At 50.0% G+C, this 13002-nt stretch overlaps 1 protein-coding gene across 6 annotated transcripts in view; it reads left to right on the top strand.

Moving 5' to 3' along the window:
- Positions 1–13002, top strand: part of TNXB (tenascin XB) — a 56762-nt gene that overhangs the window by 3111 nt on the left and 40649 nt on the right. For all 6 annotated transcript variants that reach the window (XM_055571165.1, XM_055571164.1, XM_055571159.1 and 3 more), the window contains exons 2-4: positions 5562–5972; positions 6317–8155; positions 8673–8788. In XM_055571165.1, the coding sequence (XP_055427140.1) occupies positions 5573–5972; positions 6317–8155; positions 8673–8788 (2355 nt within the window). In that variant the 5' untranslated portion in view covers positions 5562–5572. The remainder of the gene's footprint in view (positions 1–5561; positions 5973–6316; positions 8156–8672; positions 8789–13002) is intronic.

Genomic DNA, 13002 nt, shown 5'->3' with positions numbered 1-13002 from the left:
TAGGAAGCCAGGAAATGTGTGTGTGTGGTGGGAGGCACTGGTCACAGCCCCTAACCCTCCTCCTCAGTCAGCATTCCCATCACTCACCCTGCTCTCCTTCCCTCTCCAGCCTCTCTGGTCTGGAAGAACTGGGCACCTGCTAACACCGCTCCTTAACCCTTCGCCTGAACCCTCCACGCATCTCTGTTACCGAGGCCCCCTCTCCTGGTTCCTCCCATCACCCCACTACCTTTCTTCTCTAATCCTCATCTCCCTGTGCCCCCCCAGTTCTTGCCTCAGTGGATTCCACGAATACAACTGGGTGACCAGCACTCAGATCAAGAAACAGGGTGTTCTTAGCACCCCAGAATTTCCCCACCATGCCCTTTCTTGGTCCCCATTCCCCCGAGAGTGCTACATTTCTGATTTGCAACTCTACTGATTGACAGTTCACATGGTCTAGACTCAAATGTCACATAAACAGAATGTTTATGAAACAATGTTTCAGCAAGTTCTTCTTTGTGACTTCTTTTGCTCCACCCTATATTAGCGAGACCCATTTGTGTTATTGCATATAGTTATATTTTGTTCTCTTTGCTTTATTTTATTCCACTGTGTGAACAAATCTCGTGTTATTTAATCCATTCTACTCATGTGAGACATTTGGATAGTTCCCAGTCTGTGGCTATTATGAGAAGTACTGCTGTAGTGGGTAGACCCCTCGGAGTGGAGCTGCCAGGTCATAGGGTTTGCACACAGCTCTAGTGGATTTGGTCAGTTGTGCCAAATGGTTTTCCAATGGGCTTGTTCTATGCAGTCCTGCCAGGATCTACACATGGCCTGCTCCCTGGTCAACAGCTGCCCCAACTGCTGTTTCTAACCAACTTTCAGCCCCAGACACTGTCCGTGGTCCTAGCCCTGACCTTGGTCCTGTCCTTGGTTCCAGCCCTGTGCTAGCCCTGGGCTTAACTTGAACTATGTAAATTGACTAAATATTTATATAGTCAATAAATACTTTTTGAGCACTTACTATGTGCCAGATGTAAGGATATAGCAGCCAAAGCAAAACAAAAAACCAGGTGCTATGTCTGCCTCCATGGACCTTACAATCTAGCAGGCAAGGTTGAGTGTGGGCAAGAAAGTAATAATCCCACAAATAAATATGTGAGTATAAATTATTATAAATGCTGCAAATGGGAGTTACATGATCCTGTAATATCATATGATAAGGGAGCTGACCTGGACAGGAAAGATTTCCTGAGGAGGAGATGGGGGGTTGAGACCTGAATGATGAGGAAGCCAAGAGAAAAGGGAAGAACATTCCATAGAGGGAACCACAGATACAAAAGTCTGGGGCTGGGAAGAATGTGGGGGACATAAGGCTGGTGGGACTGGAATGGAGAGAGGGAGGAAAGTCTTACGGGGGATGAGGTGGGAGAGGTCAGCAGGGGCCGGATGGTGCAGGACTGTGTCTCAGTATTTGAAGACTATTCAGAAGGGAGCCACTGAAAAGTTTTTTGGGGTCGAGGGACATTCTATTTGCCTTTGCAAGATTTTTAAGAAGCAAGAATAGAAGCAGAGGGACTGGCTAGGAGGCAATCACAGTTGTTAAGCAAAAGGTAGATAGTAGCTTGGACTATAATGATGCTTAGAGGGAGAAACATATGCAAATTAAAGAGAAATTTACAATTAAATATGGGTTGATATGATGAAATATGGTGGTGTTGAGTGAGCTGTTGGGTTTTTGGCTTGTGAAGCTGAGTAACTATGGGACCATGAGCTGCAGTAGAGAACACTGAAAAGGGATGGGGTACAGGAGGGATGAACGTTGAGTTCTGTTTTAGATGTGTTGAATCTGAGGTGCTCAAGAGGAGACGCCAAATAGAAGGATAGCTATATTGCTTGGAGTTAAGAGGAGATAGTTTATACTTTGGGATATAGTTTGGAAATTAAAGTCTTGGATCTGAATGAAGGTACCTAAGTGGATGACTACCCCAAGTAGGTCACAGTTCTGGCTACACATTGCAATCCCCTGGGGAGCTGTTAAAAATACTGAAGAAAGTTTGGTGCTTCAGTCCCTCTAGCCACATTTTAAGTGTTAAGAGCCAGTGATCTCTCCTATTTACCTTATTGCCAGCACAGATACAGAATGCTCTAAAATGGAAGACGTGGTCATCAGTGTCCAGTGATTTTGAGAGAGATCAAGGTGAAGACAAACGTCTTTTAGATTTTGTGACACAGATCATGGGGAGACCTCAGGGAAGGCTATTTGGTAGACTGAAAGAAGTCAGATGGGAGCTGGTTGAGACATGCATGGGATATGTGAGATAGGAACAAGTCCAGATAAATCTTTTGACAACTATGGCCATGAAGTAGAGAAGAGAAATATGTGGTGGCTGGAGGGAGTGTGAGGTTAAGGTATATTTTTGTATATTAAGTATATTTTGTGCATATAGTGAAATGCACATAAGTGTATAGCTCAATTAATTTTTGATTATACATACCTTTGTTTAACCACCCAGTTAAAGGTGCAAAATATTTCTAGTAATTCTATCCTGTCTTCTATTAGTTCTGTTTATTTTTGAACTTCATATGAATAGCATCATTTACAATGTTCTTTTTTTGTGTCTTGCTTTTTTTGCTTAGCATTATGTGTGTCAAATTTTGTCCATGTTGCTGTGTGTAACAAGAATGGTGTTTTTTTTTTTTTTTGGTGGGGTGGGGTTTGCTTTTTGGCTACACTGCACAGCTTGCAGATCTTCCCCTACCAGGGATTGAACCCAGGGCCTGGCATTGAATCCAGTCCTGAGCACTGGATCACCCAGCAAGTCCCAGAAGGGTGTTTTTTCATTGCTGGGGAGTATCCCATTGTATGACTATGCCCCAATTTATTTATCCATTCTACTATTAATAGACACTTGAGGTGCTTCCAGTTCAGGCTCATATGAAAAAAATCCCATGAACATTCCTATACTCGTCTTTTAGAGGATACATGCAGTCATGTCTTTTGGAGGATACGTGCAGTCGTTTCTGTTGGGTATTTACCAAGAAGTGTAACTGCCAAGTTATAGGCTGGATGCCTTAGTAGCAACTGCCTATCAGTTTTCCAAAGTGGCTGCACTAATTTCTGCCCCTGCTTCAATAAAAGAGAGTCTCAGTAGCCTCACTTTCTTGCCAATATTGAGCATCAACAGCCCTTTTAGTTTTAGCCATTCTGGTGGATATTTGATGGCATCCACTTGTGGTTTTAATTTTCATTTCCCTGATTACTGGTTTTGTTCTACACATGCATATGTTTATTTTTCATATATTTATTGGAACTTTGGATATATTCTTTGCTAGAGAGACTTTTTTTTTTTTTTTGCAAATTAAAAAACTGGCTGCCTGCCTTTTGTTTGTTTTTGTTCTGAAGGAATTCTTTAGATTTTTAATCCTCTCTCAACTCTCAAGCACTGTCTCCCAATCTCCCCACCATATATAATACATACATATATATATATATATCTCTCCTGACATTTCTCACATATTTTCTCCCATTCTGTAGCTTGCCTTCTTTTTCTCTTCATTGTATCTTTTTTTATAATTATATTTATTTATTTGGGAGAGCGCTGGGTCTTCGTTGCTGTGTGGGCTTTTCTCTGTTTGCAGCGAGTGGGGGCTACTCTCCGGTTGTGGTGTGTGGGTTTCTCATTTCGGTAGCTTCTCTTGTTGTAGAACACGGGCTCTAGGGCACAAGCTCAATAGTTGTGGTGCAGGAGCTTAGTTGCTCTGAGGCTTGTGGGATCTTCCTGGACCAGGGCGCGAAGTCATGTCTCCTGCATTGGCAGGTAGATTCTTTACTACTGAGCCACCAGGGAAACCCTTAGTGGTGTCCTTTGATGACCAAAAGTTATCAATTTAATGTGGTCCAAGATGTTGAAGCTGAAACTCCAATACTTTGGCCACCTGATGAGAAGAGCTGACTCATTGGAAAAGACCCTGATGCTGGGAAAGATTGAGGGCAGGAGGAGAAGGGGACGACAGAGGATGAGATGGTTGGATGGCATCACCAACTCGATGGACATGGGTTTGGGTAGACTCCAGGAGTTGGTGATGGACAGGGAGGCCTGGCGTGCTGCAGTTCATGGGGTCACAAAGAGTCGGACACAACTAAGCGACTGAACTGAACTGAACGTATCGATATCTTTTTTGTGGTTTAGTTTTGTGTGAAATTTTTTATGGTAAATTTTGTGGTTAGGTTTTAAGAAATCTTTGTTTATTTCATGGTCATAAAGGTTTTCTCCTATAGTTTTTTCCTCTAAGACATTTTGTGAAAGATATTGCTTTACCTTTCACGATTAGATCTATATACTCATTCCAAATTAATTTCTGTATGTGGACGTAGGGTAGAGATAGATTTTTTCCCATGTGGATCTTCAACTGATCCAGGACCATTTATCACAATTTATTCTCCTTTTAATTGTAGGGGGCCTCTTTTTCATTAATCAGGTGACCACATATGTGTGGGTCTGTTTCAGTTCTGTGCTCTATGCTTGCACCTTCATAATAAATTTTGATATTTGGTAATGTAAGTCCTGAGGAAGAGGATTTTTTTTTTTTTAAAAAGAAAACGAGCTTTTTGAGTTTATATGAAAAGATGATGGAAAGAATCTAGTTGAGAGTGAGGGGCTGAATGAAAGAAGGAGAGGATAATCTATACCTTAAGGTTTCTAAAATGATACTAGGAGCTGGGATCCAGTTGCTTATGGAAGGATTAGTCTTTTATATTCATCTGCTGACCCATTCAACGAAAATGTGTTGGATAGGGAATTCCCTGGTGGTTCAGTGTTAGGACGCTGCACTTTCACTGCTGAGGGCCTGGGTTCAATCCCTGATCAGGGAATTAAAATCCCATAAGTTGTGCAGAATGGCCACACACACACACACAAACACCAAAAACTGTGTTGTACAGTGCCCATCCCATGTGCCAGGCACAAGCATACAGCAATATCAGGACAGATGAAGTCCCTGTTCTTATGGAATTCACATTCTGGTGGTGAGGGAAAGATAACAAACAAGTAGCTCACAAACAGATAATTCAGGCAGCAGTAAATGGCATGAAGAACATAAGCAGGACACTGATGAAGTGTGATGAAAGACTGCTCCAATCAGGCACCAGGGAAGACCTCTGGGAGTTGATGACATGTGAGTTAAGATTTAAACAGGAAGGAGCCAACCTCTAAGAGCTGAGTGAAGAGCACCCCAGACAGAGAAAACATGTAGTGCAAAGGCCCTTAGGCTAATGTAAGCTTGTAGTGTCTGTGGAACAAACAAAAAAGACCAGTGTGGATGGAACAGTAAAAAATAAATAAAATAAGGAGTGGGGGAGCAGGGTGACCAAATGACATAAGAAAACAAGGTAGAGACAGATCTGCCCAGGGAGGGTGTATGATTGGATTGAGCTGAATGTGGATTTTTGCAAATATGTGAGTCGGGTAGATGAGTTGTGGGTGGTGGGACTGTGGGTGTGTGTGTTGGGGAAGGGGACATTCATCTTGTCTGTTCTGTGAATCTGCTCTCATATGTGCCCTCTCTCCCCACAGCCTCCAGAAAGATGCCCACCCAGTGTTCCCTAACCTCCAACCTGGCCCTTCTGATGCTGCTGGGCACTGTCACAGCAGGCCCTTTCTCTCCACGTTCCAACATGACACTCCCAGCCCCACGGCCCCCTCCCCAGCCCGGGGGCCGTACAGTGCAGCCAGAAGGGGGAGGCCCTTCTTCTCGGCTCTACGAGCACACCGTGGAAGGAGGGGAGAAGCAGGTGGTGTTCACCCACCGCATTAACCTGCCCCCTTCAGCTGGCTGTGGCTGTCCCCCAGGCACTGAGCCCCCTGTCCCTGCTTCAGAGGTGCAGGCCCTGAGGGTCCGATTGGAGATCCTGGAGGAGCTGGTGAAGGGGCTCAAGGAACAGTGCACTGGCGGGTGTTGTCCTCCGGCTGCCCAGGCTGGCACAGGTGAGCCGAAGATCACAGGGAGGAGCACGGAAAAGAAGGGAAGTGGTTAGGATTGGGTGGGCATCACTAGAGGACCCTGGTGTGAATTAGAAAAAGGCACCCCGCCTCCTCTTTGCAGGTGGCGAGTGCAGCCCAGGGCATGGCTCTGAGAGAGGAGCCATGTGACTAGATGTCAGCCCTCCCCAGTGAATGTTAGGGCCCTGGGTGATAAGCTGCAGCTGGAAACTGAGATGGCCTTAGGAAATGAGGCTTCCCTGATGGAGAAGCTGACTCAGGGCAGCACTACACAGGTTAACCCTCTCCTCCCTAGAGAGACTGAGACCCAACTCTCACTCCTACTCCAGGCCAGACCGACATTCGAAGCCTCTGCAGTCTCCATGGCGTGTTTGACCTGAGCCGCTGTGCCTGCTCTTGCGAGCCAGGCTGGGGTGGCCCCACCTGCTCAGATCCCGAAGGTGCAGAGGGACCCCCCTCCTCACCACCCTCTGTCCCCGGTTCCTGCCCAGATGACTGCAATGATCAGGGTCGCTGCGTCCGTGGTCGCTGCGTGTGCTTCCCTGGCTACACAGGGCCCAGTTGTAGCTGGCCCTCCTGCCCCGGGGACTGCCACGGCCGCGGGCGCTGCGTGCAGGGTGTGTGCGTGTGCCGCTCCGGCTTCTCCGGGGACGACTGCAGTGTGCGCTCCTGCCCTCGCGGCTGCAGCCAGAGGGGACGCTGCGAGGACGGGCGCTGCGTGTGCAACCCCGGTTACACTGGCGACGACTGTGGGGTGAGGAGCTGCCCCCGAGACTGTAGCCAGAGAGGACGCTGCGAGAATGGGCGCTGCGTGTGCAACCCCGGTTACACTGGCGACGACTGTGGGGTGAGGAGCTGTCCCCGAGGCTGCAGCCAGAAGGGGCGCTGCGAGGACGGGCGCTGCGTCTGTGACCCGGGCTACACTGGCGACGACTGCGGCTCGCGGACCTGCCCGTGGGACTGTGGCGAGGGCGGGCGCTGTGTGGACGGCCGCTGCGTGTGCTGGCCCGGGTACGCGGGCGAGGACTGCAGCTCGCGGACCTGTCCCCGAGACTGTCGGGGCCGAGGGCGTTGCGAGGATGGCGAATGCATCTGCGACCCGGGGTACAGCGGGGACGACTGCGGCGTGCGCAGCTGCCCGAGCGACTGCAACCAAAGGGGCCGCTGCGAGGACGGCCGCTGCGTGTGCTGGCCCGGGTACTCGGGGCCCGACTGCGGCGCGCGCGCCTGCCCTCGCGACTGTCGGGGCCGCGGGCGCTGCGAGAACGGCGTATGCGTGTGCCACGCGGGCTACAGTGGCGAGGACTGCGGCGTGCGCAGCTGTCCCGGGGACTGTCGCGGCCGGGGCCGTTGCGAGAGTGGCCGCTGCGTGTGTTGGCCCGGGTACACAGGCCGGGACTGCGGTACGCGTGCCTGCCCTGGCGACTGTCGCGGGCGCGGGCGCTGCGTAGACGGCCGCTGCGTGTGCAACCCGGGCTTCGCAGGAGAGGACTGCGGGAGCCGTCGGTGTCCCGGGGACTGTCGCGGTCGCGGCCGCTGCGAAGATGGCGTGTGCTCGTGCGACGTGGGCTACGAGGGCGAAGACTGCGGCAAGCGCAGCTGCCCCAGGGGTTGCCAAGGCCGCGGCCAGTGCCTGGAGGGGCGCTGCGTGTGCGACGACGGCTACGAGGGTGAGGACTGCGGCGTGAGACGGTGCCCGCGCGACTGCAACCAGCGCGGCGTGTGCCAGGACGGTGTGTGCACCTGTTGGGAGGGCTTCGCGGGCGAGGACTGCGGCCTCCGTGTCTGCCCCTCCAACTGTCACCGGCGCGGCCGCTGTGAGAACGGGCGCTGCGTGTGCGACTCGGGCTACACAGGCCCCTCCTGCGCCACCCGCACCTGCCCGGCCGACTGCCGGGGCCGTGGTCGCTGTGTGCAGGGCGTGTGCGTGTGCCACGTGGGCTACAGCGGCGAGGACTGTGGGCAGGAAGAGCCTCCTGCCAGCGCCTGCCCCGGGGGCTGCGGGCCACGGGAACTGTGCAGCGCAGGCCAGTGTGTCTGCGTCGAGGGCTTCCGGGGGCCTGACTGTGCCATCCAGACGTGCCCTGGGGACTGCCGCGGCCGGGGAGAGTGTCGTGAGGGCAGCTGCGTCTGCCAAGACGGCTATGCAGGGGAGGACTGCGGGGAAGGTGAGCGGACAGCCTGCCTCAGTGTGCTGGGTCTGGGGCTGGAAAACTGGAGCCCCATAAGAAAGCCTGAGTCTGAGGCGGAGGAGCCCCCGGACTTGGAGGCAGGGTGATGGGGGTGGTCATATATTGGGGTGGGCGGTGGGGCAGTCAGAGGAGCCAGAGGGCCAGGGTCCACCAGGGCTGCAGAACCACAGCGGGTGGAGGGGGTGGGGGGGGCGGTGGGATGCCTGCAGGCGGGACCTGCTATAAGATCTCTGATGAGCAGATCCAGGGGCCCTCTTCAGGTATTTTTTGGGAGATTTTGGTTCCTGGAGATGGAAGGCAGTGAAGCAAACCCAAGGCTTGTTCAGGCCACTGCTGGCTTTTCCTCACCACCCCACTCTCCCCCCAGAGAGGACTGGGAACTTGGCTGGATCTCTTAATATGACCCTGAGTAGGAACAGCCTGTGAGAGTTGGGGTAGGGGTGGGGAGCTCCCTTGGGCTAAGCAGCTTCTCACATCCCACTCTCCTGGGCAGAGGTGCCGGCCATCGAGGGCATGAGGATGCACCTGCTGGAGGAGACGACGGTTCGGACAGAGTGGACCCGGGCTCCCGGCAACGTGGATGCCTATGAAATCCAGTTCATCCCAACGGTGAGAGCCAAGCTCCAAGAGGGGGCTGAGTGAGTGGGGCTGGTGGTGGGGGCGCTCACCTCAAAAGGAGTTCCAGGTAATCAGTGGTTGAGTCCGGGTAGCTGATTCCTGAAGCTGTGCTAAAGACCTTCTCATTCTGCCCACACTGGGTGCAGAAGGCCTTTGCATCATAGGCCCACTGCTGCTGGAACTCTTCTGGTGACCTTGAGCTCAGTACTTCCTAAGGCTGCCTGCTGACTCCATTTTTGCTCATCACTGAAGTCACTTCTTTCTGTTGTTGCTGAATCCAAAGTTGCCCCATTCATACATCCATTCAGTGGCCCCAGCTGGGCCTTCACCAGCATTGGAATGTGTTTTTTCTTTCCCTTCGTCTTACACCATGGACTTTCAGATATTTGGAGACATCAGCCATTACTTTGGGCTTGCCTGGTGGCTCAGTGGTAAAGAAAATGCCTGCCAATGCAGGAGATGCGGGTTTCATCTCTGGGTCAGGAAGTTCCCTTGGAGAAGGGCGTGGCAACCCATTCCAGAATTCTTGCCTGGAAAATCCCATGGACAGAAGAGCCTGGCGGTCTATGGTCCATGAGGTCGCAAAGAGTCGGACACCACTGAAGCAAATGAACACACCGTCACATCACCATTCATTCCCTCCAGGCCAAACCCACTGGTTTCTTCTCCCCATTTCCTTGAGGCTTTGTTTTCTGAATCCTTCATTTCTTGTTTTCTTCCTCTAATGCCTCCTCCTTTTTGAATGTGCCTCTTCCCCCCAGTTACAGGGGCAGAAAGGAATCCAGTCACTCACCTGGCTGACTCTGGATATCCAGCTACTTTTCTCAGAGTTGACATATATGAACTTGTGGTCACACAAACTGTCAGTTATTTTGATCACATTTGATTTTTAAAGTAACTTTTTATTATAAAAGTCATATAAGCTCAGTGTAGAGACTTTAGAAGATATAAACAAGGAAAAAAGAAGACATTCAACTACATACCCCCTTTTAAATCTAAATATAAGCCTTTGTATTTGGCTCTGTTCAGTGTTATCATTTTTTGGTTTGGGCCAAGCTGTCTAGGCTGTTGTAATAATTTGATTCTGTGAACTAGTTCCTAGCCTCCATGTCATCAGTACATTGCAAAGCCTCATTTCTCTATCTCCTTCCAACTCACTCTTAAAATATTTGGGGGCACCCTAAGGACAAAGTTTGTGGCCTCTCATTAGAGATCTCCCTTCATGCAGATTGGATTTTTATGATGTGTTTGGTCTCCTAGTTGCAAATCATCTGACATTTATCCCATTCAAATATGTTTTCCTGCATCATTCCACAAATGCCATAGGTGGGTAGGCCATGTTACTCTAATCTCTCCCCAGTCAGGACTCTGGAAAAATAAGTAAGTTCCAGGGCTTAAACTTAGGAAGCCTCCAGGACAGAAGGGATAGCTCTGAGGTGCTGGCTGTCATCCCCACCCCAACTGGCCTAGTCATTCTAAGTCTCCTTATCAATATTATCACCTCAAACCCAGGCCCCATCATGTTTTATCTCTCCTTACCCTCTGGTGGAAGCAGAGGCAGAAATCCCTACTTTGCTGCACAACCAAGGGAGCCTGGATTTTTTTCTTCCATTAAAATTTTTTTTTTCAGTTATAAAAATAATTTAATCACAAGACAAGAATTTGGCGACTAGGGAAAAAAACAAATAATTCTTGGCTGTTTCACACTGAAACAAGTACTGTTAACATTTTAAAGTGTTTCTCCCACTCTCTTCTGCGTGTATATTATTTACATAGTTCCAATCTTGAGAGGGTTGGACTTTTAAGAGAAATTTCCCTAAGAAACTTTAGGGAAAGAATTGAAATAAACATTTGAGCTAGAAGGAGCTTAAAGGGCAACAGCATCTCCTGCTCTTAGTAAATATGACCTCATCCTTGGTGTTCTCCAGAGGCACAATCTCCCAGGAGGAGCCCTGGGCTTTCTCCCTCTTTGTGGGGCCAGGGGGGATCCAGCTAGCCTGTGTCCAGCTTGGCCATGCTCTCAGCTCATCTGCTTTGCGCTGGGTATGGGCCTCCATCACATTTTAGGTTCTCCCTGAGCCTGGGTGTGGAAAATGCTCCCGTAAAATTGGTCCCCAGACACCTCCCTTGGACTCCACATCAGCCTGTGCCGCTGGCCCTCTGACTATGTTTTCTACGCTTTTTTGTGGCTGGCCTCTGGGATTGTGTCTCTTGCCTTTGGCCAGCACTCTCTATCCATTTCTGTTGGCACAGAGTGCGTTCAGTAGCTGGCTATCCCTCTGGCCACTGCCATCTTCCTAGAAGCCTCTCTCTCTACCTTATCCTTTTCCCTTTTCCAGAAACACTTTTCTCTCAAAACTCAAGCTCTACTATTCCTGGCCAAGGGACACACCTAGTTATTGGAATGATTTTCAGAACACAGAAGAGGAACATTCCTGTTTTCCCTGCATACGTGGCACGGCTATGCTCAGCGGTTCTGAAAGTTTACTCCCTGGACCTGCAGCATTAGCATCAGCTGGAGCATTAGCCATGCAAACTGTCAGACTCTGCCCCCCAATCTGCTGAATGAGAAGCTGTAGGGGGAAGAGCCTGGTAACCTGCATCATAACATACCCCCAGGTGATTCTCATGTACCCCAAGTCCAAGGACCACTGCTCTTTTGTGCAAGGAATGCTGCTGTTTTGCAAAAGGCAAGGTCTTATATGAATGTGAGACAAAGCTTGAAGAAACTGAGGGAGGTGAACCCCCAAACAGAAAGACATCCAGGTGTTTCCAGTTTGAATGTATTCCACAGACTGGAAACTGGGGCTATGTCACATTTTCATTGGGACACAGGAACTTGCAGCCTCAGAAAAGTTTGTGTTCGGGTCTGGTCTGAAAAAGAGGATGAGGGTGAGGTGAGCTCCAGGGGCCAGCCAAGATGGAGCCCTCCACTTGGGGCCATGAGGTTAATATCGAGAATAGAGTTAGAAACTTGCCAAGGACATCAGTGAAACAGCCAAACCATCATGAAGGGGCCGAATCAGCTGCCAGCCTCTGGTTAGAGAGCCAGCCTCAGACCAGACAGGTGGTGCTGAGAGATGTGGGTTAGACTGGCAGTACAACTTCTCAGGAGATTGTTCCCAGATGGATCTCAAAGTGTCTAAAAGGTTCATGTAGGTGACCTGAAGGGAGAAGGTACCCTGGGGATGGGCTTGTCTCCCTGGAAGGACCAGACATCATCAGGAAGCACTCAAGGGGTATGTGTGTGTGTTGTTGTTGGTGGTGGGTTGGGGGAGTAAAGGGAGAGAGAGAGAAGATTTGGGGAAGGATAAAGGCCTCATAGGCCTTGAGTAGACACCCATCCAAGGCCTCCCAGGCTGGGATATTCTAGGGCAATGAGTAAGAGAGGGATGAAGATCCTGCATGCCCAGAAAACCTTTTCAGCCAAGAAAACTCTAACAAAGCTTCACTTCATCCTTAACCCAGAAGTCTCTACGTGGCCTTTCATCTGGTTTTATACTTTGGTATTTACTGTGTTGATTTCCTCGCAGTTCTCTTAGTTTAGGAGAGTACCTTTTGAAATTTCCAATCCTACTTGGCTGAATGGAGGTGTCCCCATCACAGCCAACATAGCAAAGCAGAACAGAGTGTCCTTATTAGCTGTTCTAGCTAGATGGCCCAGCGAAATGCCACACTGTTCCCAGACGTCCATTCCTCCCGTTTCCCCAGAGGCTGGCACTCCAGGAGACCCTGCCTGGAGCAGGGGCTGGCAGATTTTCTGTGGGGTTCCTGCAAATAATCATAACACTTTACAGGTATACTTGAATGGGGTTTGTTCTCTCACAGGCATGGACTACACACAGAGATTTGGGTTAAGGATCTAATAAAACGTAAAACGTGGCCACACATTTAGCAACTAGAGCATGAGCTCTCTGAGGAGACAGGGATCATATCTCTTATTTTTGTGTCTCGAGGGCCCAGAATGATGCCAGGTACAAATTCAGGAAACATATTTGTGGAACTCTGAGCAGGTGGGCCTTGTTTTTGAGGGGCCTACAACCCTGCTGAAAAGACAAGGAAAATACCTCAAAGGAAATATCACGATGTGGGTCACACCCAAGTTACACAGCCAGGAACAGGTGTCTCTAGGGGAAGGCTCAGGCTGGGGCAGCTGCCTCAAGGAGGAAGTGAGACTTGAAGTGGTATCCCTCATCTGCTTCACC

This window comes from Bubalus kerabau, chromosome 3 (genome assembly GCF_029407905.1).
Source record: "Bubalus kerabau isolate K-KA32 ecotype Philippines breed swamp buffalo chromosome 3, PCC_UOA_SB_1v2, whole genome shotgun sequence".
NCBI classification, from domain to species: domain Eukaryota; kingdom Metazoa; phylum Chordata; class Mammalia; order Artiodactyla; family Bovidae; genus Bubalus; species Bubalus kerabau.
This window is presented reverse-complemented; position numbering and strand designations above follow the sequence as displayed.